The following is a 27,352-nucleotide window of genomic DNA, read 5'->3' as shown; positions in this document are numbered from 1 at the left end:
CATACTTCAGCCTTTTATGTATACTTAAAAGAGCTCCTAACAAAATCACTTCATGTATCTTGTTTGTAAACTGCATAGTTTTATAACTTGGACACTAACGCTGATTTTGAAGATGGGGAATAACCATGTTTTATCTCTGGATCACTGTATTTTTTTTTAGTAAAATAGGTGAAATATTTTCTGTTTGTTAGTTTTGGCAGCTGTTTGCACTTTCGTAACAGATACTTTAACATTAAAACAAATTATTATATTGCAAACTACTATCTCAAAAGACTAACTTTTTCAGCAGAGTAAGTTTAAAACTTGAACAGTTATTTGAAGTTGTAAATAGGAACAGCACTGGCTGCAACGTTAAAGTGATCTGTCATACATTATCACTGTACCCTTTCTATCTTAATATATGACATAAAATACAGTGAGACAGATTTCATAGCCCAGAAGTTTTTGTTTTGGTTTGGTTTTCCCTAGGAGTTTCAAAACAGTCTCTAGCTTTTTTACCTTAATAGTAAAGAAAAGGGGAAAAAAGGGGGAAGGGGGGAGATTCATGCCTTCATGCCTTCCATATCATTACAAAACGGTAATTTGTATCATTAAATAATTATAATAATGACTTAATATATTATAAATATATATTAATTAATTAATATATTATAAAATATGCAACCTATTTGCACGAAAAAGTAATAAGATATTCTTACTTATTTTCTAAAATGTATCTAAATATGTGAGTATTAAGGTTACATGTAATTATAAATGCCGAATTTAACATAAAACTCTTAGGGGATGACACAAAGTTGTGTAAATTCATGGCTACCTGACTAGTTAGAAAGACTGTTAAACTGGGGGAGAAAGTCTGCTGAGCTAATACAGAGTGAGAGTATAAGCAATGTAGTCAAACCTATTATTTATCTCTGTGATTGGATGGAAAGGTCATAATTCCAAAATTGTCTGTAACTGGTGCATACACTGAAGAATAGTACTCATTAATGAGTATTTGCAGAACAGAACTAAGAGAAGAGCTTCAGTGTTCATGGCAAAGTTCATTCATTTCTGTTGACATTCATTTTTAATACACAAAATTATGAAAACTAAGTAAAACAATAATTGTTTTTTAAAACCACAGAATAAATAAAATATATCTAAAAAATGGACTACACTTAGCCTTCTTTAAAAAAAGTGATTTTGAATGCAAGTATATGAAGTAACTGAGAAATGATGAAAGAGCCAGCACAGTAGTTGAGCATTTTTCTTTAATCTCATTATTGTGCCAACATGTTGGTATTAATTAGGTATTTAAATTAATGCAATTTGAAATCATGGATGGGAAACAATGTTTATTCTTTTAAGTTCTGCTTCCATTTTTCAGGGAGGTGTAAAGTGTGATGTTTTACTTCTGAGGTAAACTGGACTACTGCTTGACAGGTTTATACAGTTTTAGAAGAAACTCTTTTCTTTTGCAGGTCACCAGTCTTTTATGGCTCCATCCTGCAGTGTCTTGCATTGTCCCACTGCATGCACCTGTAGTAACAACATAGTGGATTGTCGTGGAAAAGGCCTTACTGAAATCCCAACAAATCTTCCAGAAACCATTACTGAAATGTGCGTAATCTGATTTTTTTTTTCTTTCAATGAACTTGCAGAGAACAGTTTTGTCCTATGTATTCATTGTTGTTATTTGTATAATATGCGTTATACAGGGTAAGAATTTTGGAGTGCACATTCAAATTCAGAAATAAAAGGAATATATAGATATATGAAAATATTTAAGACATATATGTTCTCTTACGAGTTAGTTTTATATGTATTACTCACAACTCACAATTAAAACTGCATTCTGAGTTGGTTTAAAAAGAATTCATGAATCCTTACTTTTCTGCAAGTAAGTGGCTTTTCAATGCAGGCTATAAACTCTGTTGCTTTCAGTGTTGCTCACTTTCCATCACCTTATTCAAGTCTTACTGTCAGAGGAGCATATCTTGCAACAAAGAGACCTACATTGCTCATACTAAGTATTCTGCTAATGCAGCCTCCTCAGAAGGGTAGTTTGAGAAGGCAAACGTGTGGTGGTTGTTTGCAATCTGTGGTATAGTCATTGTGTTAATACCATATAGCTATGGATGGAAGAGCGTGCATGCTGATAAGGTTGCATGACATGGCATAAACAACAGCAACATCTACAAAATGTGCAACTGCATCCTTACTGCCAAGCGGAGTCATAGTAGGGTGGCTGAGAGGTTGTGTGGGCACATAAGAAGGCTGCTTCTGTGTTGTTGCAGGGGAGGAGCAAAAGCAAAAGGTGAGTTTACAAGGGCACAACTAGAGATTGCAAGTGTGTTCCTAAATCTTTATTTTAAGGGTCATCAATCCCAAAGAAATTATAGGATATAGGAGTTACTAGTTGACCCTGAATTCACTGTCAAAAGAAATGACCATGAGGCAAAAGCAAATGGGAATTTACAGAATGGAGATGTGTATCATCCTGTCTTCTGCTCACCTGTTGTTCTAGGTAAGAAATGCTGATGTGTTTTAAGCATTTAACATGTCCAGCATTTGGTTAAGCATTTAACAGATTGCAAACTGAGGCTGGATATTTCCTGCTAGACTACACATTCTTCACATCCCAGAGTGAGGCCTTTTCACATGATGAGATCCATAATCCATTAATATTGCTAAATATGTATGCATAGGTGTTCATATAAATGTATAATATGCGTGCTGTGCTATATGTGTAGATCATAGTGATATGCTATAAACTATCTGGTATCTCTGTTGTGTATCTAGTTCATAAGTAATGTTTACATTAAAAAGCAGATTGCAGTGTTTTGCACGGTCAATGCCGTTCATAAATAATACACAAATAAACATGCATATTCAAAATCTGGTACAAGGCAAGGTAGGACATTAGAAAAGCAAATTTTAGTATTTATTTTAAATGAAACAGGTATGTACCAGTGAATGCCAGCGCGATGGGAGAACTGGACTTCTATGATTGACTTAGTTTCTGAGTAAACAGGAGGATTGAAATATGATTTGAGTCAGTGGTAGGCTGCACTTACCACACAGTGAGAACAAAAATTTCCAGTTGAGTGGAAGGCAAGGAGAGAAATGTACAGGAAAAGAAGGAAGAAAAATAAGGGATATGAAAAAGGGACGAACTCGGTGGAAGAATTAGAGTAAGGGATTTTGTGAGTATTTGATGAGAATCACTTGGTCTTTGCTGCTTCCATGAAGATGAGTTGAAGATGAGTTGAGATTTCAGCAAATAAGCAAGTTGTAAAGGTTGTATGGCGAAAGCTTTACACTCTACCGCTTTAATGAGAGGAAAATCATGAAACTTTCAAAAAAAAAAAAGAAAAAAAAATTTCTTTGAAACATCCAATCTGCTTTAGAATCTACTGTGTTCTTAATTCTGAAGTTATTTTAAGCTAATAAATTGGAGGAGGAGAGGCATGGATCCAAAGCTTCGAGCTTTAAATATAGTCTTTTAAAATGTCATTAATTTTCTTTGTCTTTATGAAGGAATATGCATTAAGGTTCATAATTTGTCCTGCCACCTTCTATTTTCCATGTCACTCTCATTCCTCTCTTCTCTAAACTAGATGTTTCAAGTCCATTCAATCTTTTTGGATGCCAAAACCTTTGATTTCTTAATTAATCTCCTCCTTTCTCTCCTAACTCTTGGTTTTCTTAATTTTTTGACCTACATTGACCAAAGTTGAATAAAATATTCCAGATGACAGTGAAACATCACTTTATATAGTGGCATTTTAGTTTCCTTTCTGCTTTCTGCACTGTAATACTTTCTTTCCTTGACTGCCAATATCCATTGCAGCACACTTTCCATTGAAATGACCATGAAAAGTCCTAGGTCTTTTTTTTTTTCTTAGCTGTTTTTGTCAGGAACAATAATTTTACAGATGTGATTTTATTATTCCATCCACATATCACCTTATGTTTCTGAACACTGAATCCAATTGCGTGTTACTTTTTAAAGCTGCTCTGTGAAAGACTTCGGTCTCCTATTCTTTTATCTAACTTCAACATACAGAAAGGTTCAGATGATCCTATCTTAAAGCTATCCTACAATAAAGTGTTTAAAACTTTTTTTAGAGAAGTGCTTTGCAACTATTGTTTATAACAACCCCTTATAATTGAATTAGAAATAATGATTGTATCACATACAGTAATGTTTTTTTTTCACTTATTTTTATATGAAATTGTTGTATTTGTGCCAAAATGGTAACTGAAAAGAAGCACTTGAAGAGATGACATCATGCTGTCACAGTAGCTTTAAAGAATGCCAAGGAGCTGCTGAACATGGAGCATAAGAGAGACCTGAAGTGTATAGTGAGCACTGTATTTCCACCACCATTACACAGTTCCCCCACACATGCCTTTATTATCTTAATCACAATTTTGAGCATGTGCTTTGGCAGGAGCTCCCCAGTTCTCAGGGAGAGAGGGAAAGAGAAGTGAGCTGGTTCCCTGTTGAGTTTTCTGAAGGATGTACAGAATTAACAGCCAAATTATTATTTATTCAGTGATTTTATAATACCACCATCATTAGATTCCTGTGCACAACATAAGAAAATTGGCATTATACTACCATTTCACATGGGCAAGATGTTCTCCAACCTTTTCATTATTTTTTTCCACAGTCGTCTTCTGCATTTTTAACTGGGTATTCTCTTCTGATTTTATAAATGTACTTTATTGACAGGAATATTTGAAAAATCCATAGTACTTGTAAGTTCCCTTAGTCTGGACAACTTTCTGTGCCCTACAGTTGTAATAGTTATCACCTGTTTATAGGCTGTATTTGCAGAATCCAGTGCTGAGTACTACCAAGCTGTCATGTCATTCTTCAGCCAACACAATGGACCACAAACAGGCTGTGGTCTGCATCTTTCCTATATTTTGTCTTTACCTAATTGTATCTCATGTGAATACACTTTTCCTATTAGACTAAGGTTAAACTTTATTGTCAGCCCTAATGTATACAGTTGCTAAAAAATTGACCCCTGGTTTTTGACAGATACCATTTTTCCATCCATTTCTGCTTTTTCTTTCTTTGTTCTTACATGTGCAGAAGGTTAGTAAGAATATAATCTTTGTGTAGTTTCTAAAAGTCCATAATCCAGTTATTTTTTTCTTGTTTTTTCTTGTGAAGTTTGCCCTCAAGAAATACTCATGTTTTTTGATGTTTTGTGGTGTTCTCCATCCATTTCTTCCATCTGTTCTCTCAGTGGGAAGCTTGACCTCAGTACCTTATGAAGCTTTGATTTCTTGCTCTTTGCCCAGCACAAGCTTCCTTTACATAAAATGTGTGTCTGCACCAAAATACTTTGTATTTGTTACATTGTCAGTCCATGTGAGACAATGCTGCATAAATTCTAAGTGGTATTAATAATGTTGTTGTTCTCTGTCCTCCTGGTTTATATAAATAAACTGCAGGTTTTAATGTGTATGTTCCATTTCAACAAATTTCCTTTTTTTTTTTTTTCCTTTCTGGGAGTTGATTATATAACAAGTTAATTTATGTGCCAAAAACCCTTTAAATGAAATATTGAATTACTTAAGTATTGAACATTTGCAGTTTGAATTGAGTAAAAGTTTGTATGTCAAAGTTCTGTATTAATTCCGAGGAAAAGGAAGGAAAAAGGCTTTCTGTTTAGAGCATAATACTGGTACTAAGACTTTGCATTGTCTTGGTAGTTCTGCTGGACAACCTTTTGGGGATGACATTTTAAGACAGTAGGAGCTGTCTTCTCTGCTGATGGCTACTGCCTCTGTAGCACTGTAGCAGAGTTGGCAGACTATGTGCTTGCACAGCTCTGCAGCCTCCCTATCTCTGAGTTTGGTGTAATAGCTGCAGCCACTGAGGAAGAGGAGCTGAAGTGGTTTAGGAGGGAGCAGGTGTTCTGTGATGGTGGCAGCAGGAGGAGCCAGAGCCAGCTGCAGAAAAAATGTTTTAGCCTGGTGCAGGTGGGTTTCCTAGCAAGTATCAGGGTGCTGGTGAGAGGGTTTTGTTGTACCACTCTGTCTGGCATCTCAACAGTTACAAAAGTCAGTAGCAAGTCCCATTGTGTGCAGTCAGTTATCAGCCAATGCATTGTCTGCCTGGTACCTCTTGGGAAGATGCCTTCAATAGCAGGACTGCTTATCTCCAAGTATCTGTCAGTGAAAATGGAAGGAGAATAAAGCCTTTGGTGGTCCTCTCTTTCTCCCTTTTGGTGTGATAAAGCTCAGAGGAAAATTAAGAATTCAGTATCTCAGTAAATGTAATTCTTAATCTTTATTGGCTTAGTACAATTGTATCTGTAACAGTTATACCTATTCTGCAAAATTAATTCTTCTCTTTATTATCTAAATAAACTCGCACAGAGCTAAAAATAAGAATACCTAAGCTTTTCTTTTCATGGTGAGTCCAATCAATGCTATATTATTTGAGAGTAAAGTATTTCACATTCCATGTAGTAAAAGATCACTTGAGCACCAAGACTCCCTTATTTTTAGTGTATCCACTAATTCTAGAGGAAGCGCAGAAATAAAATGTAACCTCTCTAGGCCATCTTTAAAGGTTTCAGATCATGAGTGACCTGCAGGAAACATTTTGGGAATGTTTCCCATAGTTCTATTATTTTAATGCCTGTAACTGTAAACATTGTGAGTCCAAATACATTGACAATAGATGTTACATATTAGTAGTTTTTAAACACTTGGTTTATAATACATCATACTTAAGCCTTTTTTCACTTAAGCAAAGCATGATATAGTAGCTATTCACTTAAAGTATATTATGTATTAGTAGTCTTCAAGATTTTGCTATTTAGTATGCCTTGCTTAAGCCTTGTCTCATGGACAATCTCAAATCATGAGATAGTATTTATCCATTAGAAACATCAAAGAATCATAGATTGCTTTGGGTTGGAAGGGACCTTAAAGATCACCTAGTTCCACCCCCCCCCCACCCCCGCCATGGGCAGGGACACCTCCCATTAGACCAGGTTACTCAAAGCCCCATCCCACCCGGCCTTGAACACATTCAGGGATGGGGCATCCAGAGCTTCTCTGGGCAACCTGTGCCAGTGCCTCACCACCCTAATAGGAAAGAATTTCTTCTTGATGTCTAATCTAAATCTACCCTTTTTTAGTTTAAAGCCATTACTCCTTGTCCTATCAGCACGGTCCCTGATAAAGAATCCCTCTCTAATATAATAAGTCAGAATATGACTTAGTTTAGATTTGTTGTTTATACCTCTTACAGAAATTAGTGTGGGAAGCTCTTTTATTGTCATGTTTGGTCTGTTGAGTTCAACCAACTCAAGTGGTCTAATATACCTAGCACTTTCCTCCTTTGTCATATAGCTCTTATATTAAAGACATTACGGGTCATTCTTAAGGTTCAAAACTATTACTTTAATTGTTTTTAGAAAGTATAGCCTTTCTAACAGTGATAGCATTTATCAGCCTCTATGCGGGCATTCCTTACACATTTTAGTTTTTCAGCACCATTAATCTCTTTTCACTTGGTTGCATTTTAGAATTCACCTTCCGCATGCAAGTTCTTTGAAAGGTCTGCAGAAATAATTCTGTTTTCCTTCAAATTGAGACTTTTTGGCACATGTTCAAACAGACTATCAGAAACCTTACAAATGGTGACCCAGCAGCAATTTTATTAAATGTACTGGTACCTTTTCTTAGAATGGTGTGAGTGAGTGACAGGCTCTTATTTCAAAAGGAGAGGCCAAAAAGCCATTAATGAGCTAGCCTACCTCATGAAAATGCTGTTCTTACATTCTTCTGATTTTCTTTACTCTTCTGTGGCTTGAAATAGTAGTCAAAGTGGTTATAAAACCTCTTTCTTTACAGTAGTGTTATGAATAAAAGAGAATAAATACATTTGCAATAAGTGCTGCTGAGGGTGTTGATTTAGTGGGGGAAAGGAATGACCTGCTTTGATGACCACAGCTTTGTATTAATAACTATTTAAGTGATCAGGCATGGAATTAGGTTGATTTTTTTCTTCATTTTTGTTAACATGAACATGATTTAATTAATCAAAGGAAGGAGTAAATTGTTTTGTTTGTTTGTTTTTTATTATTATTATTATAGAAGGATAGGAATCCTTACAATGGTGATATAGCAAAGAGAAAGGTTTGCTGAAAGGGAGGGTGAGTGGGGGGTTGCCACTGTTAACTAAGCAACAGTTGTATAATTAATGTGAGTCTTCGGAAGGGACAGAAAAGACCCTAAACCATATGATGTATGAAATGAAAAAAACATATGGAATTTTAATCAGGAATTTTAACAGTTCACCTCTGTTAACTCAGTGTAGTGAAAACTCACTGACTTCTTAATTACTGTGGCCTTCAAGATAAAGTTGCTTGCTCTTTTCAGTGGAGCTTTCTAACATTTGAATGGCAAAACTAGAAACTGTATGGCTGTTTCATGATAAGTTTATTTACATTTCCCTTGACAGTTTCCTAATTTCTCCCCTCAGTTTTGTCTCATCTTCCTACTTTCTACTATTTTTCTTCATGTTTTCGTCTTCTTCCATCTCAATCTCTTATACTTTTTTTTTTTTTTTTAAGTCTGTTGATTAAAGATTGTGTATTATGTCAAGCACTCAACTACATCTTTGTGAGCCCTGTGATATTAAGCAGGATTAAAATCTCTTGAGATTGGTTCTCACAGAAACACTCATCTTAAAGGAGAAGTGGGGAAAAAGAAGACGGAAAGGAGGGGAAAGGAAAGCTCCCCAAAATGAGGTCTGACAGAACTGAACGTGACAGATAGAGTTTAACCAAGATAGGGTAAAGAGTGGCCTGGTCACACTACCTGCGCTTTGTGTAAATTCATAATTTTATCTGAGAACTGGAAGCTGTATGAATGAATCTATTCCAAGCTAAGCTTGGCATCTATACAATTACATCATTTCTGTTGTTTCTTAAAATTTATCCTTAGCTGAAAATCCAAAGTACAGCCTTAAGTAAATGTCTATTGACCAGGGAGACTCTTACACTGAGATGCAAAGACAATTCCAAGGATGTCCCTTTACAGAGAAAAGTCTCTTTTGGTTTTAGGCAAATTTATTGAAAAAGTTCAAAGATTTGCATAAGACGAAAACTCGGAAACATCCAAGACAAAGCAGCTTTCTCTGTTTTTAGCAGCTCAGAGTGTGATTCAGCTATCTACAGTAACCTGACAGAAATGAGACCAGACCCTGCATCTTCACATCTTGCAGAGAATGGGTCTGAATGCTGAGGGGAGGATGCAAGAAGCTACAAGACATTTTAGCAATGACTGTTTTTCAAAGTCTGTATTTGTTTCTGCTTTCTAGTTTAAATCAAAACATTGGTCTTTTTAGTTAGCGAAACTACTGTTCATGCCCATTGCAATATATAAAAACAAATAATGTTTGCTTTATCAAAAATGAAGAAATTTGCTAAAATCTTAACATCTTTTATGTAACACATACATATAAAGACACAACAATTGCATGTGAGTAATGGAAAATGCATTCTCTTCAAGGCAATGTCTTGAATAAATGTGAAAAATTAAAATTATGTAAAGGAATCTACTGATGTACTTGACTTCATTACCTTAATGCATTTAATTTTGCAACACAGATTTAACTGAATTACTGTTAACTGTTTGGGATTCATACCTTAATATTTCTCAGGGAAAACTTAAAATATATTCCATTTGACAGAAATAGATTGAAGTTTTGAAGCTAATAGATTAGGTTTTTTTTTTGACAGCTAAACCTGTCCACTTAACACACGAGAGAAATGATTTGTCATGCTCTTACTCAAATATCTCCCTAATCTGAAAATTACTGGTAAATCATGTGGCTTTATGGTTTTGTTTCTTTTTTATTTCTTATTTCAGTTTTCAGACACGGTGTTTTCTGTAGGTAGAATATTTAATTTGTTCTTTATTAGCATGCGTTCTATGCTACCATTGTTCAGATCTTTGGCTTTCTTCATACTCATGTCTTACCTTAAAAACTAATTAAATTTACAGGACAAGGGTAATTTCAACAGTCAGCACACAGCACACTGAGCAGAAGAGATTATGATTCACTCTTGAATTTAATCTTGAAATTGTATGGCACCGTGTGGTGGAACTGGTGCAGTGGCAGGGTATTCTTCCTTGAAGGCGGAAATAGAAGAAGAAGATGTCTTGTGGCCTTAGCCAACTTGCTTTTTTTTCAAAATGGAGGAACAACCCCAGTGCTCGTTTCCAGAAACTTTGGAAGTAGATACTGGCCAGAATGAACACCCCATTGTTCCACTTCTGGGACGTTTGTGCATGTTTCTGGTGGTACTGAGGTACATTGAGGGACCTCTACGTACTCTGCCAAGAGAAAGAAAATAAGTCAGGCATGCTATAAATGAATATTTTATACAGCATGAAGAGAAGCTGGAGAAGGCCCATCCAGCTCTTCCAGAAAAACCCTCATAGCTCTCTGACAGCTGTACTACACTCCAGAGGTGTCGTTACTCTTAGATTTTATTTTTACATATGGTTCTTCCTCAGCAATAATGTGATTGAAGTTACTGTAAAAGAAACTGAGCATACCAACTTAGAATCAGAGAACCATTTTGGTTGGAAAAGACCTTCAAGATCATCAAGTCCAACCAACTTCTTATGCTGTTGTGTTTTACCGTCAAAAAAATGCTGCCTTCATTATTTAAATGTTAGTAAATACGTGGTCCCATAAGTGGCAAACACCTGTGGGAAGTATTCTCAGTGAAAATATTTAGATTTTTTGTGGTAAATTTATGGTGCATGCTCATGTAGAGTTAACAGGTAGTGAGGACTCCCACCACACTGTCAGCCACACAGAGTAATGGGATTCCCAAGCAGGCTGATGAGTCATCACTCATGATGAACCAAGAGTGTAGCAGGATTACATTTATTTTTGTGAACTTAATACAGTTATTCTGAAGAGCTCAAGTAGTTTTTGTAGTGTAACAGCTCTCATCAAAAATAGGCTAATTAGAGAGGCTTTAACTTGACTCTAGGTGACTCAGGCTAATTGCACAGGAGGCACACACTGACAGATACTAAAGTACAGAGCAAATAATTCTTTAAGAAGTGGTGCATTTTGCCTACAACCTAAATCTGTAACAATTAAGGAATGTAAAGCCTACCATCATTAATGGTGCTGTAGGGTTCAGAGCATGAGATGGCCTTGTCTGTGATGAAAAATTTAGCAAATGCAGGTTTGGGACTTGCTTTTAAATGTGATGAATTCTTTAATGGCTTTAGTACAGCAATCCTTGTTACTTTTTTTTGATGTAATGCAGACTATGGAGATGTCTGTCATTTGCAGTCAGTCCCCTGAGGAAATCTTTGATAGAACAATTAGACTGGATGTTCGCATTTTGGCAAGCTTTAAGGCAACATTGACAGTGATTCTTCATATGCAAATATTTAGGAAACTGTCAACAAGATTTATTAATACACAGAATTAGAGACTGAAATTTTAAAGTCCAAGTAATATAGTCATTCAAAATACATCTTCTGTTTTGCTAGACATGGATGATATCACAGATTTCAACAGAATTCTTTTGCTGCTGAAGTTAGAAGAGACATTTACTGGATAAAAGGACTCTGGAGGTGCAGTTGTTGGGAAAAAAAAAAAAAAAGAAAAAAAAAAGGGTACTTAGTTTGATAGCCTGAAGGATTTCTTCAGCAAAGGGAGACCATTACTCCTTCCTTATTTTAAAAAACAAACAAGCAAAAACAACAACAACCAAAAACCTGGCAGATGTTAAATATGATGAGAGATGTGTTGGCTGCATATTGCAGTTCTTCAGATTCAGAAGCTGCACTGAATCCCATCGCTGAAATCTATTTTCTGTTTTCTGACAGCTGTTTTTGCCATTTACATTAAAAGCAGATGGGGAAAATGCAAAGAAGAGCTGTCAATTTTATTACCATGTATAATCAGCATCTGTGCAATACATCAGACTCATTGCACAGCTTACGCTTTCTTCTCTATAGTAGAAAATTCTTTTGGGGTTTCCTGACAATCTTCTTACATGCTTTTTGTAAATGAGTAGATGCTGGAATGAAGAGTTTAGATCAATTAAATGCTAAAGTGACTAACTTGACCAAATTTACGTAAAACAAGATGTTACGTCCTGATTGTTTGATGATAAAATATGTGGTTAATTTGCTGCTTCATATTCAAATTAATGTTTTCTTAATGAAGATGTTTGTATGGGTGTAGCACATCTCTATGCAGTATAAATTGTGTACCTTTCTCTACTGAGCAGGCTTAGTATGTTGTACCCCACGTGCATAATAAAAGAAAGAATTTTGTAGAGAACTATGTGTTCTCTACAGCCTCTTTCCAGGAGCAGAAGTCTTTCATAGAAATGACTACTTACAGTGGTAAAATAAGCTGTTTTGAAAGTGACAGTATAAATAAACATGTTGTCTGTCTCTAAGTGCGGAAGTAGTAATCACTAATGGTGTGCTGCAGGCTCCTAGCCGAGAACAGCATCCTCCTGGAAAGTGTCAAGGGATATATGTGTCACAAGGCTGTCTGGGGACACGGTGGGAAGAATCCGTCTACTCACTGGGGACCTACTTTGATTTGATTTGATTAGGTTGGAAATCACAACTGCAGAAGCACCTTTGTTTCTTAAAATAGTAGGTGGTTGTACATTATGGTGTCTGCAGGGATGAGCCGGGGGGAAAGATTTAGAAAAAGAAATATTCACAGTACATTTCTTAAATAGGAGAGATTAGGGAATGGTCTTCAAAAAAGGTTTCAAAGGTTTCAACTAGTTTGGCAGCGTTAAAAGACACTGAAACGCTTATGTATTGATGCAGGACTTCTTTGAAGTGAAACACTAAAAGGAGCAGGAGACTTAATACTAAGAGCATTAATTAGCATTTGGGTTGTGATGGGCAGAGTACTTATACATGAGGCAGTGCACACTTTGATGAAGCATGTACTTAACTGTCTTCCTCCATTATTTTATCTTATTAAATATTCTACTAAAATTGACTGTGGCTTTTGAAAAAGAAACCACCAAGGCACTGTTTATGATACACGGATGATCATTTATAAAAAAGAATGGCTTCTGGGATGACTTTGAAAGGCAATGCTACGCACAAAATTTAATACAAGTTTCATGGAAAAATACTGATATTAGCTTTTTGTTCTTCTCTAATGTAATGGTACTTCAGGCCATGTCATTTGTGAGCACTTAATAGTAGATTTTTTCAGTAATAGATAACTACAACCCATTCTATTCCACAATTAAAAATGTTTCATTTAATATGAGGAATTAATATAAAGGAGAGTTTTTAATTACTATGGACTTTATCAGTAGAATGCAAATTTCCTTTAGATATTATTTTATCTGTGCTTTGTGACCCTGGAATATATCTAATTAGATTTTCTTCTGGAATGGTGGATGCAAATTCTCACTCTGTGAAATTCAGTTGATTCTAGGAAGATAAAGCAGAAGATTAGAGGATAACAGAGCTTGAAAATGTGAATTTGATTTACTTTCTTTACAGACAAAGCAGGGTATAAAAGATTTTTCTTCTGTACTTAGATAATCTTATTTTCCCTTTCTTATGCTAATCTCATTTTCTAAAATATGATGTCTTCCAGTGCGTACACTTTGGCATGAGTTAATAAAAGACATAGTTAGATGATCCTACTATAACAAATTCTTTATCCAGAAGAGCTTGTAAATTTATCCTAGTACTACACAATCTATTAGACTGTAGCTTTTTCACTAAAAGGAAATCTTAGGTAAAGTTGACATAGAGTTCATTTTATATATCCACCAGTGAATTGATAGTTCCCTTTATTACAACTGCTAGAAAATTAGCTTTCAGAAATGTATTGGAGTAGGACTTCTTCAGGTTTTGGACCCATATGATTTGTAGACAAATCAGGCAGCTATAAATGAAATCTGCTATTCCATCTTCTCATATCAAATGGCACACATATATCCTGCAAGTTTACTTCCATTTATAGAATGAATATATTTTTTAGGTTAAAAGAGTAAACTGGAAAATACTTTGTGTCTTAACACTAGACTTTGTCTTTCTCAAGTTACATGCTATATCATATCTGAATAAGAGCATTTATGTTTAAACATAAGTGAAAGTAAACAGGAGTCCTCCAGCACTAGCTCATAAGTCTGTACATCGTGGACTAATAATATTCATACATGAGGCTTGTGGCAGACTGATGCAGGACCATTGCCACTGCAGTATCTGTCTTTCCCATACACACACAGGCATAATTCCCCAGTGTCTCTCTCTCCAGCAATTCAAGTCCTCCTCTGTAATATGGCCTAATCCATTCCTGTCCCTTTTTAGCCACCCATTTCCAGTCCTTTGTGTATGCCCTACACATTTCCCTGTGCAAGAGGTCCTTTGGCTGATTTTCAAAGCTGCACACCTGACAAACGTCCAGCCAGGCTATTCCTGGTGGTTGGGCAATCTTTTGCTGCCAAATAGTGTGTGTAATGGGAATGGATGGATAGTTGCCGCTCCCTTCATGGCTGGATTAGTTTGGCTTCTCAGCTCCCTCCCATTGCTAATTTAAGGAAAGGTCTAGAAATTTATTATCTGGAGCTTTTACCTCTCTGTGACCTGAGCTGAGTAGAAAACTATCTAGACAAAAAGCATGTGTAATCTTTTTTTTTTCCTGAGGAAACTCAGCTAAAAATGAAGCATAAGAATAGAAAATACTTGGCTCCAGTGTAACTTGGTGTTGACCTTTAATTTAAGCAGGTTTTTACTTATTCAGATGTTTGCTTTCTACATCTACTCGAGTCTACTGGAAAAAAGTGACCTTGTCCCCTCAGAGCCCATCAGTACTCTTGATCTGATGCAAAATGTGTTTCATACATCCAAAAGGCTCAGCCAAGGTGAGGAAAACGTGTGAAAGAACATCCTGTTTATGGAAAAAGTTAACAGTCTGGTACCATGGGATTCCCTGCGGTGTTTAAAATATACCTGAAAACCGTAGCAAGGTGACAATATTTTCCTAGCTAAGGCCTTTTTAAAATATGACCCCTGTCTTAAGCTGCGCTGATGAAGTGAGATTTTCTGTGTGTTAGGAAGTGTTTTTTTAGAGGCTTTCTTTCTTTCTTTCTTGGCTTCTTTATATGCCAGTCAAGAACAAAGCATATGTAGACTTAAGAGATTTTGAGTATTAAATATATGAATATCTCCATCTGAACAAAACCTCATAATGGCAGCAAAAATTCTTTCTTCTGTCCATCTATACTGTGACCTCCAGAGAACTTTACAAAAAGAAATAATTGTTATAAGAATAGTTTCTTGTAAAGGTTTACACAGAGTGCATATGTGAGCTTATTAGTTATTCGCATATACAGATTCATGTCTCTTTAGCAGAGGAAAAGTGAAACAGAATAGTGTTAATAGGACTAAAAAAAAAAAAAGTAATATTCCTCCATCTAGACTAAAAAAAGCTTTTTACCCTTAAATTCTAAATTGATGTCTGAATATTTTCAAATAGAGCAGTAATTTCTACAATTATGATTCATTCTGTGAAATAGAACGGTATTGTCCTTATATGTATAGATCACAGTAAGTTGATACCTGTCCATGGAAGAGAAAAATATCAAGCTTATTAGATAGCCATAAGATGTATGTTTGAATAATACTGCCTCTTCCTGTTGTACTTTTTTTAGAATAAATAGTTTCAATCTTTTATGTCTACATAATAGAATGTTTTATTTATTTATTTATTTGTTTTCAGCGATAACCATGAAATACTGCATTATGTGATGTAGCTTCTATTTTAAACATGCTTATTGCTGGGCCTGTTTTGACTGGTTGGCAAATGCACCATAGGTCTGTATCAGCATGGATTTCCCATAGGCAAAGCTCTGTATGTTCAAAAATTCTTGGAAAACTGCTTCCATCAGCCAGTTCATACTCTGCAGTGTGTCAGATTTCAGTCACACTCAGTATACATACAAAGCAACTATAGCCAGCAAGATAAACTAAAATTTTAGATAAGATAAATTGTTTCAAGAAGTTATAAGTGTAGCTGTGTAATTCTAGTATTGTAGCTTAAAGAAAAGGTATTACACACTGTATCTAAAGAAATAATATGTGCACGTTGAAAAATAAGGCATTTACCTTACTGCAGGTAGCAACATATGTTATTTGTTCATTCTTCACCATTTTTTATGGTTTACATATTAGACTGATTAACTCACAGAATTCTTTAGAAATTTCTAAATAAAATTTACTATAAAAATCGCTGTATGTGAATCATAAATTGGGAGTCAAACAACACTAACTCAAATTTGAATATTTTAATGACGTGTCTAGATTAAGTTTTCCAAAAAAAAAAAAAAACTGGTGTGCTCTGAAATAAACTTTCTTTATGTTCAGGATGAAGATTGGGCTTTCATTTACAACATCATACCCTATAAGTTAAAAGAACAGAGAAAAATAGATTACTTTTTAATGAAAACCAAAATTAAATGACTTTGTTTCTCAAGGTAAAAGTCGTACTGAAAAGGAAAGCAAAACCAGTGTTTTTTATTAAAGACAATCCTTTCTGTTTTGTTATGGCTTTAGGTTGCTTTTTGGCTTCTTTTTGTGTGTGTGTCTTTTTATGCTGATGCAATTGTTTTGCAGACGGTTAGAACAAAATTCAATCAAGGTCATACCTCCTGGAGCTTTCTCACCATATAAAAAGCTTCGAAGAATGTAAGTACCTGGTATTTTAGTTTTATTATTTTATCTATTTTATATAGAGATATAGATATGTAGATATATCTAAATACATTTAGATATAGATATGTATACATGGATACATTATATGTATGTAAATAAAAAATCAGTTCAAGATCATACAGAGGAACTTCCATCAATGTGTGAGTATTTAAGAAAGTTTGACTGCTGAAGATTAACAGATATAACAGCGTGATTAGTTATACCATATAGCATCTTTGTCCCATTAATAATGTTTTTTTTGTTTGTTTTTGTTTTGTTTTAACCAAGCATTAAAATTATTTATTATGGTTTTGCATAAAAGCAACACGTTACTGTATTCAATATAAAAAGATAAAATCATTGGGGATATGCCACTGTCATTTTGGAATATTTCTGAGGCTGTATAGTCCCGTGGTCATTTCAAACAAAAAAGTGTTCATAAAAGGTGCTTAAGCAATTCGGAAGCGTATGTTTTTCAGTCTTTTTTTTTTTTTTCAAGCATTTGAAAGATCTATTTTTAATCATGCATTTTGTTTCAGTTTACTATCAATTTTGGTGGTTTTATATTCAAATTCTTCAGCAGTGTCTCACATAAATATTTTAATTTCTCTCTCTCTTCCACAGCTAATTCTAATTATGAATTATTTTAATGTTTGCTATTTTAAAAATAGCTTGAATTAATTGAAGCAACTCTTATTTATTTCAGTGACCTGAGCAATAACCAGATCTCTGAAACAGCTCCAGATGCTTTCCAGGGCTTACGTTCACTCAATTCACTGTAGGTATCTGTTTGACATGTGGAACCAGAAGCTAATTTCTTATACTCTTATACTGAAGTTATTTTGGATTTTTAGCTCTGCAGGATTTTTATATAAATTCAATCAATACTGAAAGCTGTAAAAATAATTTCAGAATGGTAGAGTGATAATTGAATATTGTACCACAACTGGACATTAAAAAAAAGTATGTTTTCTTTTAAATATGTTCGTGGCAGAGTTGAAGGAAATAAAAGAGTTTGTTTATTCCCCAGTTAGTTTTTATTCTTAAAAACAGCAATCCACTTACAGAGGTCCCTTGGTAAGGCTGCGCACAGTGAGGTGCTGGTTCTGCTGAGAGATCTTTATGTGGCATGTCTTTGGGAAAATGTGTGATCCTGCCATCTCACAGGACCACAAGGATCTTGCAAGTATTAAGTCGCTGCTGTTAAATTCCCTTCAGGAAAATTGAAACATTATTATTATTATATTCAAAATTGCATAAATTATTTTAAATTATTATATTCAAAATCGCAAAACTTCATAATAACAGCTTTGTTTGCTTTTTTATTTCCTGGTACAGTGTCCTTTATGGCAATAAAATTACAGAACTTCCAAAAGGCTTATTTGAAGGACTCTTTTCTCTGCAATTGCTGTGAGTATTTATTTAATATTTACTCTATTTGGGGGTAACCCAGAAGGGCAGACTTGGTAAGAGATATATGCCTGGAGAAGAACTAGCAGGAAATCCTGTGCGTAAGATCAGAGTATAATAAAAACAAATTATGTTAAAGTGAGATGTGCCAGCTTGCCATTCATCCACAGATATTTCAGTTAATGTCTCAGCCTAAAATAAATACAATTGAAACTATTATCTTCTTTGGAATTTATAATGATAAAGCGTATAACATGACACTGTCTTGTGATGTAAATACTAAATAGTGTGTATAAAGTTGTAGGTGAGATACAGTAGAAATGTTTGGATGCTTTATATACAGATAATAGGTAGTGGAAGTACTATGTAGTTATGTTTTTAGTTTTACCCATGTAAGAACAGAGTTACAGTAAGTTTCATTGATAACTTTTAATATTTTTTGAGACTCTTCAGTGTACAATTCTTTGACTCTATGAACTCCAGCTGCTGTTTCTTTTAACAGTTCAGAAACTCCCATGTGTAATCTTGTAAACCATTTCTATTTGGATTTAATATTGGGAGTAAAGAGGAATGTCATGGTGATGTGTTTATCAAATATTGTCAAGATTAAGTAGAAAAGGCTGTTGTATTGTGTGACACAGATTTGTGAAACAGGCCATAAAACAACTTAATAGTGCTTTTGGAAGACATTGTCCCAGAATCCTTGACTTGTTAATTTGAAGACTGGTGAATTTAGGAAATGGCTTCTTCCCATTTGGTTAGAAGCATGTAATGTCCAGATTTTATAGTTGATGATTGGCTAAATGTCTTTTATTAATAACTCCTTGAGAATGGAGAAAAAACAAAAACAAAAAAAAAAGGAAATTCAAGATTTAGCACCACCTAGAGGTTTAATATTTTTATTTATTTTAGTCAGAAACTAAATGTCAGGGGGGTATGTGTTTCTGTTTGCTTTTAAAGAGAATTTAGTTACAAAAACATATTTCAGATTAAAAAAAAAAAAAAAAAAAAAGAAGGGACATATCTGAACTTTTGTTTATTCTATATTAAGAATAAGTCCATAGCTTGATGTATTGTCTATGCAAAATATTTTAAGTAAATTTCTGCTTGCGTGATGAAGCTGTTTATCAAAGCATTGATTTTCAAATCCACCATTCCATCTGGCTGCAAATGGGAAAAAATAATATTTTGTTAGAAAAATGCAACTAATTGAATGTCAAAATTATTTTCTTTTCAAAAGCATGAAGGAGTTGGTTTAAATTGACTTGTTTGTTTTAGCTTTAGAAGTCTGGGGGGTACAGGGAAGAAAAGGTTTCCTTTGAAGATGAAGAATAAGGATCCAAGACAAATTTGGATATATTCCATGCCACTAGTTTTACTACAACTCTGTTAATGCGGCAGCATGCTGATTAGTAACATATAATTAAAAGTGCCACTGCACATCTCTTCCAGCTATTGAACACAGTGTTCAGTTCCTTGTTTGTTTGTTTGGCAAAAGGAACTAGTTTTCCTTGCAGATACTTGATTTTTTGAGCTTGTTTCTTTGCACAGACAAATAACACACGCATAAGTTCTGCCAGCACATACAATGAATGTGATTGTAGCTGAATAAACCTGCCCATTTCAACTGCAAGGTGCAAAAATTTCAAAATAATTTCAGAGCACCTAAGTAAGATATTTCAATTCACTGAAATGCCTTATATCATTGTCAATATTTGTTCCTGCATTTCTTGTTCTGGTTATAAAATGAGTACAAAGAATTATCTGTGAAAAATGTTGAATCTTCATTGACACTGAAAAAAATCTTTTATTTTCTAATTGTCTTCCTTTAAACAGATTATTAAATGCCAACAAGATAAATTGCCTGAGAGTTGATGCTTTTCAAGATCTGCACAACCTGAATCTCCTTTCTTTGTATGACAACAAGCTTCAGACCATTGCAAAAGGCACCTTCTCACCTCTACGTGCAATTCAGACCTTGTATGTATGCTTTTGTTTATGGTCATCTTTGGTGTGACTTCATATTCTACAATGTACTCAAAATATCTGAAACTGCTGAGACTAAAAGGAAATAATGTGTGAAATTATTATTTTTTTCTTCATGAAAGGCATTTGGCTCAGAACCCATTTATCTGTGACTGCCATCTGAAGTGGCTGGCGGATTATCTTCATACAAACCCCATTGAGACCAGTGGTGCCCGCTGCACCAGCCCCCGCCGTCTAGCAAACAAAAGGATTGGACAGATCAAAAGCAAGAAATTCCGCTGCTCAGGTAATTTTCTTAGTTCAGCTGCTATTTTTCTTTTATTGGCAAAACCAGTGGTTATAGAAGTTCTAATGAAGGCAGCTGGCTCTCTACAGAATTATTAAATGTTACAAAATCTTTTTTAGTTCTTCAGCCGAAGGGGGGGAAGTCATGGAAGTCATAGCCTATTGGATCACGGAACATTACTACAGTTAACACATTTGGCACTATTTCTGAGTAGCATTAAATCTAACAAAGAAATGCAATATATAATACTTCAGAATGCAATGCTGAAGTTATTCGCTACAAGCATCACTGACATAAATCATTTTGTAAAATTTCCACAAGGCTCTGGAGTACACGAAAGATCTAAAAATTTCTAGCTAAATATGGAAACATGACATATTCATTTTATACAGGGATCTTACCTCATACTGAAATTTACTGTTTTCTTTTTCTAATCTTATTCCATTTCCTACTTACATTTCTCTAAATCCTTAACTTTTGTCATATGGTATCCAGCTGTTCCAGGTGCATTTCACATTCTACAATTTATTCACTCTCAAGTGCAAATACCAGATGAGAACTGTTTGTTATCCATGTTCCGGATACATTTATGACTATTCACACTTTGTTTATCAGTTCTTGTTGTGAATACACATTTTTTCACTTAATTATCTGTAGTTAACTGTAGTATACTTAATCTAATAAAACTCATTCTTTGCTTGCTGACATTCAGGTGCATCTTCTATTTTTTTCTCTTTATTTAGCTAAAGAACAGTATTTCATTCCAGGTAGGTTTGGCTCTGCAGTAAGATTGACTAACTGCAGATACTCTCTCCCTTTCCTCCCAAAAGCAAAGTTTGTTATAGCTTTTAGGAAACTGATGCATGTATATTAACAATAGCGAATACCTGTAGCTAGACATAGCTTTCCTTTGTAGATTACTAGTAGTTCTGATTTCTGAATATGAGAGCTTAGCATGCAGCTCCATTTACATTTTGTCTCACAAATTTGCACACAACTTACCAAAATTATACCCTTGCTTAAATTATGTAGAAGGTTGCACCTGCTAGTTCACATTTCAATTGACAGCTTTACTTACCTTGTACCTTGCCTTTTCTGCCACTACTGTTTTTAAAATGTAGCTCCTGAGCTGCTTTTAAACACAGGAATCCATACTACTGTCAAAGAGCTAGTACAACTTAAAATAAATTCTACAAATGAATGTTTTCTTGCCTTGCTTTCATGCTCTACACTGTCTGCAGCTACTGCTTGCTTACTCTCCTTGTGTTTGTGAAATCACAGTGGAACGCTTATAAAAGAAACCTAATATTCATTAAAGGCCTTCTGCGGTGACACATGAGTCACAATTAATCAAAAATGTTTTCCATTAAAGAAAATATTACTTTAGATTTGGGGTGAAACAGTAATTTACACACTGATTAAAGCTACAAAAAGCCTATGATGTTTTCAGATTAACTGATGTTGGCCCTAGCTCTTTGAAATATGTTTCTTTATTTATTTTACCTTGCTTGTCAGGTGTGTGCACTGATTTCTTAATTAAAAAAAAATGCACTTGCATTATTTTCCTAACAGATTACAAATAATTTATTGGCAAAATAAACAAGGGCATAATGAATCTATTGATGAATTACAGTATGAGATCTGCAAGCAGGGTTTTCTGCCATAGTTTAATATCCAGACAAATATCTACAATAATTGATTATGACACCAGTGCACTTGTTCTTTCAAGTACTACAGGTATATTGTCATTCTGCAGTGTCTGAAGTACTGATTTATTGATTGGTCTTAGTCTTTGTCTTTTAAACTGCTATGTTTAACAGCTCTTCTCCTAATGCTGTGTGATGAGTTACTTAAATTTGCAGCAATTATGTTCTCCATGCCTTCATACTAATACGTTGGTTAGAATATGAAGAAAAGACAAACTGAAATACAAAATAAGGCAGCAATTTGTCAGGATTGGCAGCGGCAAAAAACGTGTTTTAAAGCAGCATAAAACAGAGAGGGATACAGTTTCTCAAACCTGTAGTTACCACTCAATTTCTTAATGAGTACAACAGCTGTATTCCTGCCACAGAGTGACTTCTACTCAACCTTGCCAGCACAACTTTTGTGTCTGAGTTAGAACTGTTTTCTTGCCAGCAAATGTCTTCACAGCCTGTTTATAATATGGCCACACATGCAGTTTAGGTTTGTTTACGTACACTTTAAAAAATGCTATTCCTGAAAAAAAATAAATAAATAAAATTAAAATCATTCTAAAAGTGCAGCTACAGACTTGCTTCTTGAAATACAGTTCGTGTGCTTTCTCTTTCCATCAGGTATCAGGGAGATGCTGCATGAAATTCTTTCAGTTGTTGAAGATCTTGTCCCTGAATATTTTAGTTTTTTACTTTGAACTACTAATAGTGATTTATTCTGGACACAGAAGAAAAAAAAAGTATTTGTAGCCTTGCTCATGAGTATTACAAAATGCTAAAAATACTTCTCTATGCTTCAGTAAATACAGTAAAAATATTAACATTTCTTTAAAAAGTCAAGTATATTTTTAATATTTTTAAAAATATGTTATAGTGAGATCTTGCTCTGTAGATACTAAGAATTCCTTATAGAATTTCAGTATATTAATTTGGAAGACTAAATGTTAAACAAGTATTAAATCGTGAATTTAGAAAAGTAGTTTATCTGCTAGCTCATAGAAATATTCCAACTAGCTATATCATATGTGTTACTTAGATATTTGCAAATGCTAGACATAATAATAAATGACGACTGCTTTTTCTACCCTTGAGCTATCTGTTTCTCCCATGTTTCTTTGGTTTATTAAGTATTTTAAGTGGCATATATATGTTCAAAGAAGAACAGCTTCTAACAAACAGATTTGAAATAATGAAGAATAGTGCATGGGAGACATAATTTTCCTCCATGAAATTTGTAATTAACCCCAATTTTTTCTTCATTTTTTAATGCCACTTAAAATTAATTATTTTTTCTCTCTGCTGAAGATGGTACCCCTTAGCAACATCCCCTAATCAAACTAAAGTTAAGTAGGGAACATGAGAGCTTAGTTCATGTTTTTGTCTTAATTGGGATTACTCTGTCTTTCTTTCCTTCTTGGCTATCTTTACTTTTGCAGGAGTTCACCATTTTGGCTGTAAGTAAAGTTCAGTGTCTGAGCTAAATCACAATGTACCTCCCAGCCCTGATGCACCTTCTACTAGTCTCAGTCTTTTCACCTTTGTCCAGGAAGAACCCACAGGTCCTTTCAGCTTCTCTTTGTTTTCTTTGTCACCCACCCTCAGTTCCTTACTGGATGTTTTCTCCTGATCTGTTTAGGATGTTTTCTTTGACTGACTCTGGGAAATGGTGGAGGAAACTTTCAATGTGGTTCTTTTTCTTTCTTTCTTTCTTTTTTTTTTTTCTTTGTACATTAATTTAATCTGTGACAGTAATACTGTTACTGTGGCACTGGACATTCAGTGAAAAGAATGCCATGTCATGTAAGCAAGTATTAAACTTCAAATGCTTCTATAACTTATACCTACTCCTTCCTCTTTTCCCTTGCTCTTATCCTTGGCCTAATGGATGCAGTTTTGATAATGTAGCGAGATTTTCTGTTGTGCTTGATCTAACCATGTGGTTGTGAGGTATGAGTAAAACATGGTTCTGTCAAGCACCATGGAACGTCACGCAGCTTTCTACAGCATGGCATGCTGCTGAGGCTTAAGTCAGGATCACACATTTTTTAAAAATTAAAGCTGAAGATAAGACTTTCAATCTTATGTGTTTGAGATGATGTGGAGGGCTGGGACAATAAAAAAAATCACAGAGGTTAATGAAGTCCAGTCAACAATACAAATTTGTAACATGAGAAAGAGAAAAGGTGGCATTTATTCTTGATACTGTGAAAGAAAATAAATTCTAAAAGAATCAGTGGCATTTGTGTGATTAGCTATAAACAAGGCTAGATTGGCTGACAACACAATCAGCAGAAAGTACAGCTGTGAAAAGCTCAAGTTATGTTATCCTGTTATGTGAAATTGGTCACGGTTTCTTTTTCCAGCATATCTTAAGCCCCTATACTTAACCCTCTCTTGAAGCCCCTGTGTCTGTTCAGTATCACAAAGTTTATCATACACTTCCCAAGTTGCCCCCCCATTATCTGCATTGCAGACATCTTTTCAACCTTCTCACAAGAAACAAATCTCCTACTTTATTGACTCAGTATTTGTATTTTGACTTGACTCTTCCACAGGCACTGAAGATTACAGATCCAAATTAAGTGGAGACTGCTTTGCAGATTTGGCTTGCCCTGAGAAATGTCGCTGTGAAGGGACCACAGTGGACTGCTCCAATCAGAAACTCAACAAAATACCTGATCACATCCCCCAGTACACAGCAGAGTTGTAAGTTGAACCCATAATAAAGCATTATTTGCTTAAGGAAAGGCCATCTAAAATTTTCAAATATGAAACCACAGCTTTACTTTTCTGAATAACAAAAGTTAACCTCTGTGTTGAATTTCAAAGGGCTAGATGTTAATAAAAATGAGTTATGCACCATTTCTGTACCATTAAGCCTTAAAAATTATGATAAGGTAACTATTCTACAGTGCCATTTTCCAGTACACAAACTACCCACTTGGAATTTTTGGAAAGGTGGTGGGATTTATTATACTTTTTATTTTAACTACAATGTCAAGTAGGACATCCAGCAACCAGGGTTCCGTCTTAAAAAGCACTACCTAAGTGTTAAATAAAACAGAGCTGACTCTTGTTATGCAAAGCTCACATTATGTGTCAGGCAGGAGACCAGAGGAAGATAAACCAGACAAGACAGAGTTGGGTTAAGATGAGATAATAATATAATGAACAGAGATGAGCAGAAAAGATGTCACAGATTATTACTTGCTTAACAAGTGCCATATGGGAATGATCTGTAGGCATTACAACTGAAGTAGTATTCAAGGAGGGATTCAAAAATAAAATTAAGACAGCTTTACAAGCTTTTCCCATGAGCAAAGCACAGTGAAGGGAATGCAGAGAGATGCTTGAAGAATCAACAGAAAGGCAGGAGATGAAAGTGGCCATCACTGGCAGAGCAAAAAAAGGAGGAAATAGCTGTTTTTCTTGTAATATTTAATGTAAAGAAGAAGGCAGAATGTTAAGGTGCAAAAGATGTACTTTGATTTGATGTAGTAGAGGGGGGGACAGAGAGATGGAGACAGAAGTGCTATGATAAAGTTGTGACCCACAAGGGTGAGATGAGAAACAGTATGGCAAATATCTTCAAAGACAGTCTGCAGCTGGCATCAAAGCAACTGTACAGCAATGAATAATGAGACTGTGGTTAGGGATTTTGAATGTCTGGATGGGAAAAGGAATTTGAAGTTGAAATAATGAGTAAATAGAGATGGAGATTTTTGTCTGACTGAGCTGGGAGAAGGAGTTGAACTCGGTGTTGTTATAATTACAAATCTGAGTGGCAATTCTGATTGTACCTAGAATGATAGCAGATTCAAGAGAAAAAATGGCATATGTGGTAGAACCAAACTGTAGTTTTTGGCCACATTTAAACTGTTGATTTCACTGTAAAGTTCAAAAGAAGACAAAAATACTCATCAAAATTATGTAACGTGCTATAATATTTTGACATTTTATTCTTCAATTCAAGAATAAAAACTGATGAAATGGGTATCAGGTCAGACTGTAGGAGGAGTACATAAAGTAATGGATGTAAAAATTATAGTTACTGAACCAAGAGATGAGAGTTGGAGTTGCTGAAGTGACAGGCATGCATTGTCTTGATTCTTAACAGGATTCCCATTTAATTCTCTCTGCTATGAAGAAATAATACCCTTAATTTAGTGTTTTAGTCGTTGGTTTTCCTATTCATTTATTTACACGTGGAAGATAAACTTTGGAGTGTTTTATTTCTATAATTATGATCCATATATATTAAATTCAGAAGAAACAATGAAATCATCAAGCCTCATCTGCTGTATATCCTAAGCTCTCTAATTTCAGGCAACAACAACAACAAAAAAATATGTTTAACTAAAAGATAATTCATGTCCGGTTACAGCACTTCTTTCAAAGAAGCATCCAGTCTTGTTTAAAGGTATCAGAGGATAAAAATGTACCATCTCCCTGAGAATGTTACAGACGTTAATCAACTCCCTTCATCTATGTTAAAATCTTTTAAAATGAAAACATTACTTTCAGTTGGAATCTGCCTCTCTTCAATTTCCATCATTGCTCCTTTTATATTTTTTGCTGAAAAAGAGCTCTTTTCTATCCAGTACTTCATCGAAGTAAGATGGTCTTCAACTTTAACAGTCACTTCTCAACCTTCTTCTTGATAAGCTGTAGAGATTGTTCTTCAAGTCTTTTAATGCAAGAAAATTTTCAACAGTCTTGAAAGTATTTTAGAGGGGTAGTGAGATTATTTCTGCATTTTTAAACTTCTTCTAAAAATCCAATTACCATAGCTAAAGATATTCTTCTGGTATTTGACTCACTGATGAAACACATCTCTTCCCCTAATTTCCTCTTCTTATTCTTTGTCTTTTATACATTGATTTTGTTGCTCTCCTTGGGACTTCAGTCTAGTTCTAGGGTCACTCTGTGATTTCCAGCTCACTTACTGACATATATGAAAAGAACAGCTAGTTAACCTTTCTTTTCTTTTACTGACCAAATTTGTGAGAAAGATACTTGTGACATTAATGCTTCTCTAACAGAGAGGACAAAGGCTAGACTATTTTCTGCAGGGTATTGTTTAGAGCTGATACTCTTGGAGCTTGGAAACAAAGATCTAAAGCAAGGAAATGGCAAGATTTCTTTAGATTTCTCTGGCAAACATTTATTTTTTCTCAAATATATTGTCTGGAGATCTCCAGTCTCTGGAGATCTCTGAAGTCCA

The 27,352-nt window shown here is 34.8% G+C and overlaps 1 protein-coding gene across 2 annotated transcripts in view; it reads left to right on the top strand.

Annotated features, from left to right (window-relative positions):
* The window catches only part of SLIT2 (slit guidance ligand 2), a 261,157-nt gene that overhangs the window by 167,994 nt on the left and 65,811 nt on the right, over positions 1 to 27,352 (top strand). For both annotated transcript variants that reach the window (XM_035554559.2, XM_035554545.2), the window contains exons 9-15: positions 1,461 to 1,599; positions 16,672 to 16,743; positions 17,456 to 17,527; positions 18,088 to 18,159; positions 19,996 to 20,139; positions 20,268 to 20,431; positions 24,684 to 24,834. In XM_035554559.2, coding sequence (XP_035410452.1) covers positions 1,461 to 1,599; positions 16,672 to 16,743; positions 17,456 to 17,527; positions 18,088 to 18,159; positions 19,996 to 20,139; positions 20,268 to 20,431; positions 24,684 to 24,834 — 814 coding nt within the window. The remainder of the gene's footprint in view (positions 1 to 1,460; positions 1,600 to 16,671; positions 16,744 to 17,455; positions 17,528 to 18,087; positions 18,160 to 19,995; positions 20,140 to 20,267; positions 20,432 to 24,683; positions 24,835 to 27,352) is intronic.

Source organism: Cygnus atratus, chromosome 4, assembly GCF_013377495.2.
Source record: "Cygnus atratus isolate AKBS03 ecotype Queensland, Australia chromosome 4, CAtr_DNAZoo_HiC_assembly, whole genome shotgun sequence".
Classification (NCBI taxonomy): Eukaryota; Metazoa; Chordata; class Aves; order Anseriformes; family Anatidae; genus Cygnus; species Cygnus atratus.
This window is presented reverse-complemented; position numbering and strand designations above follow the sequence as displayed.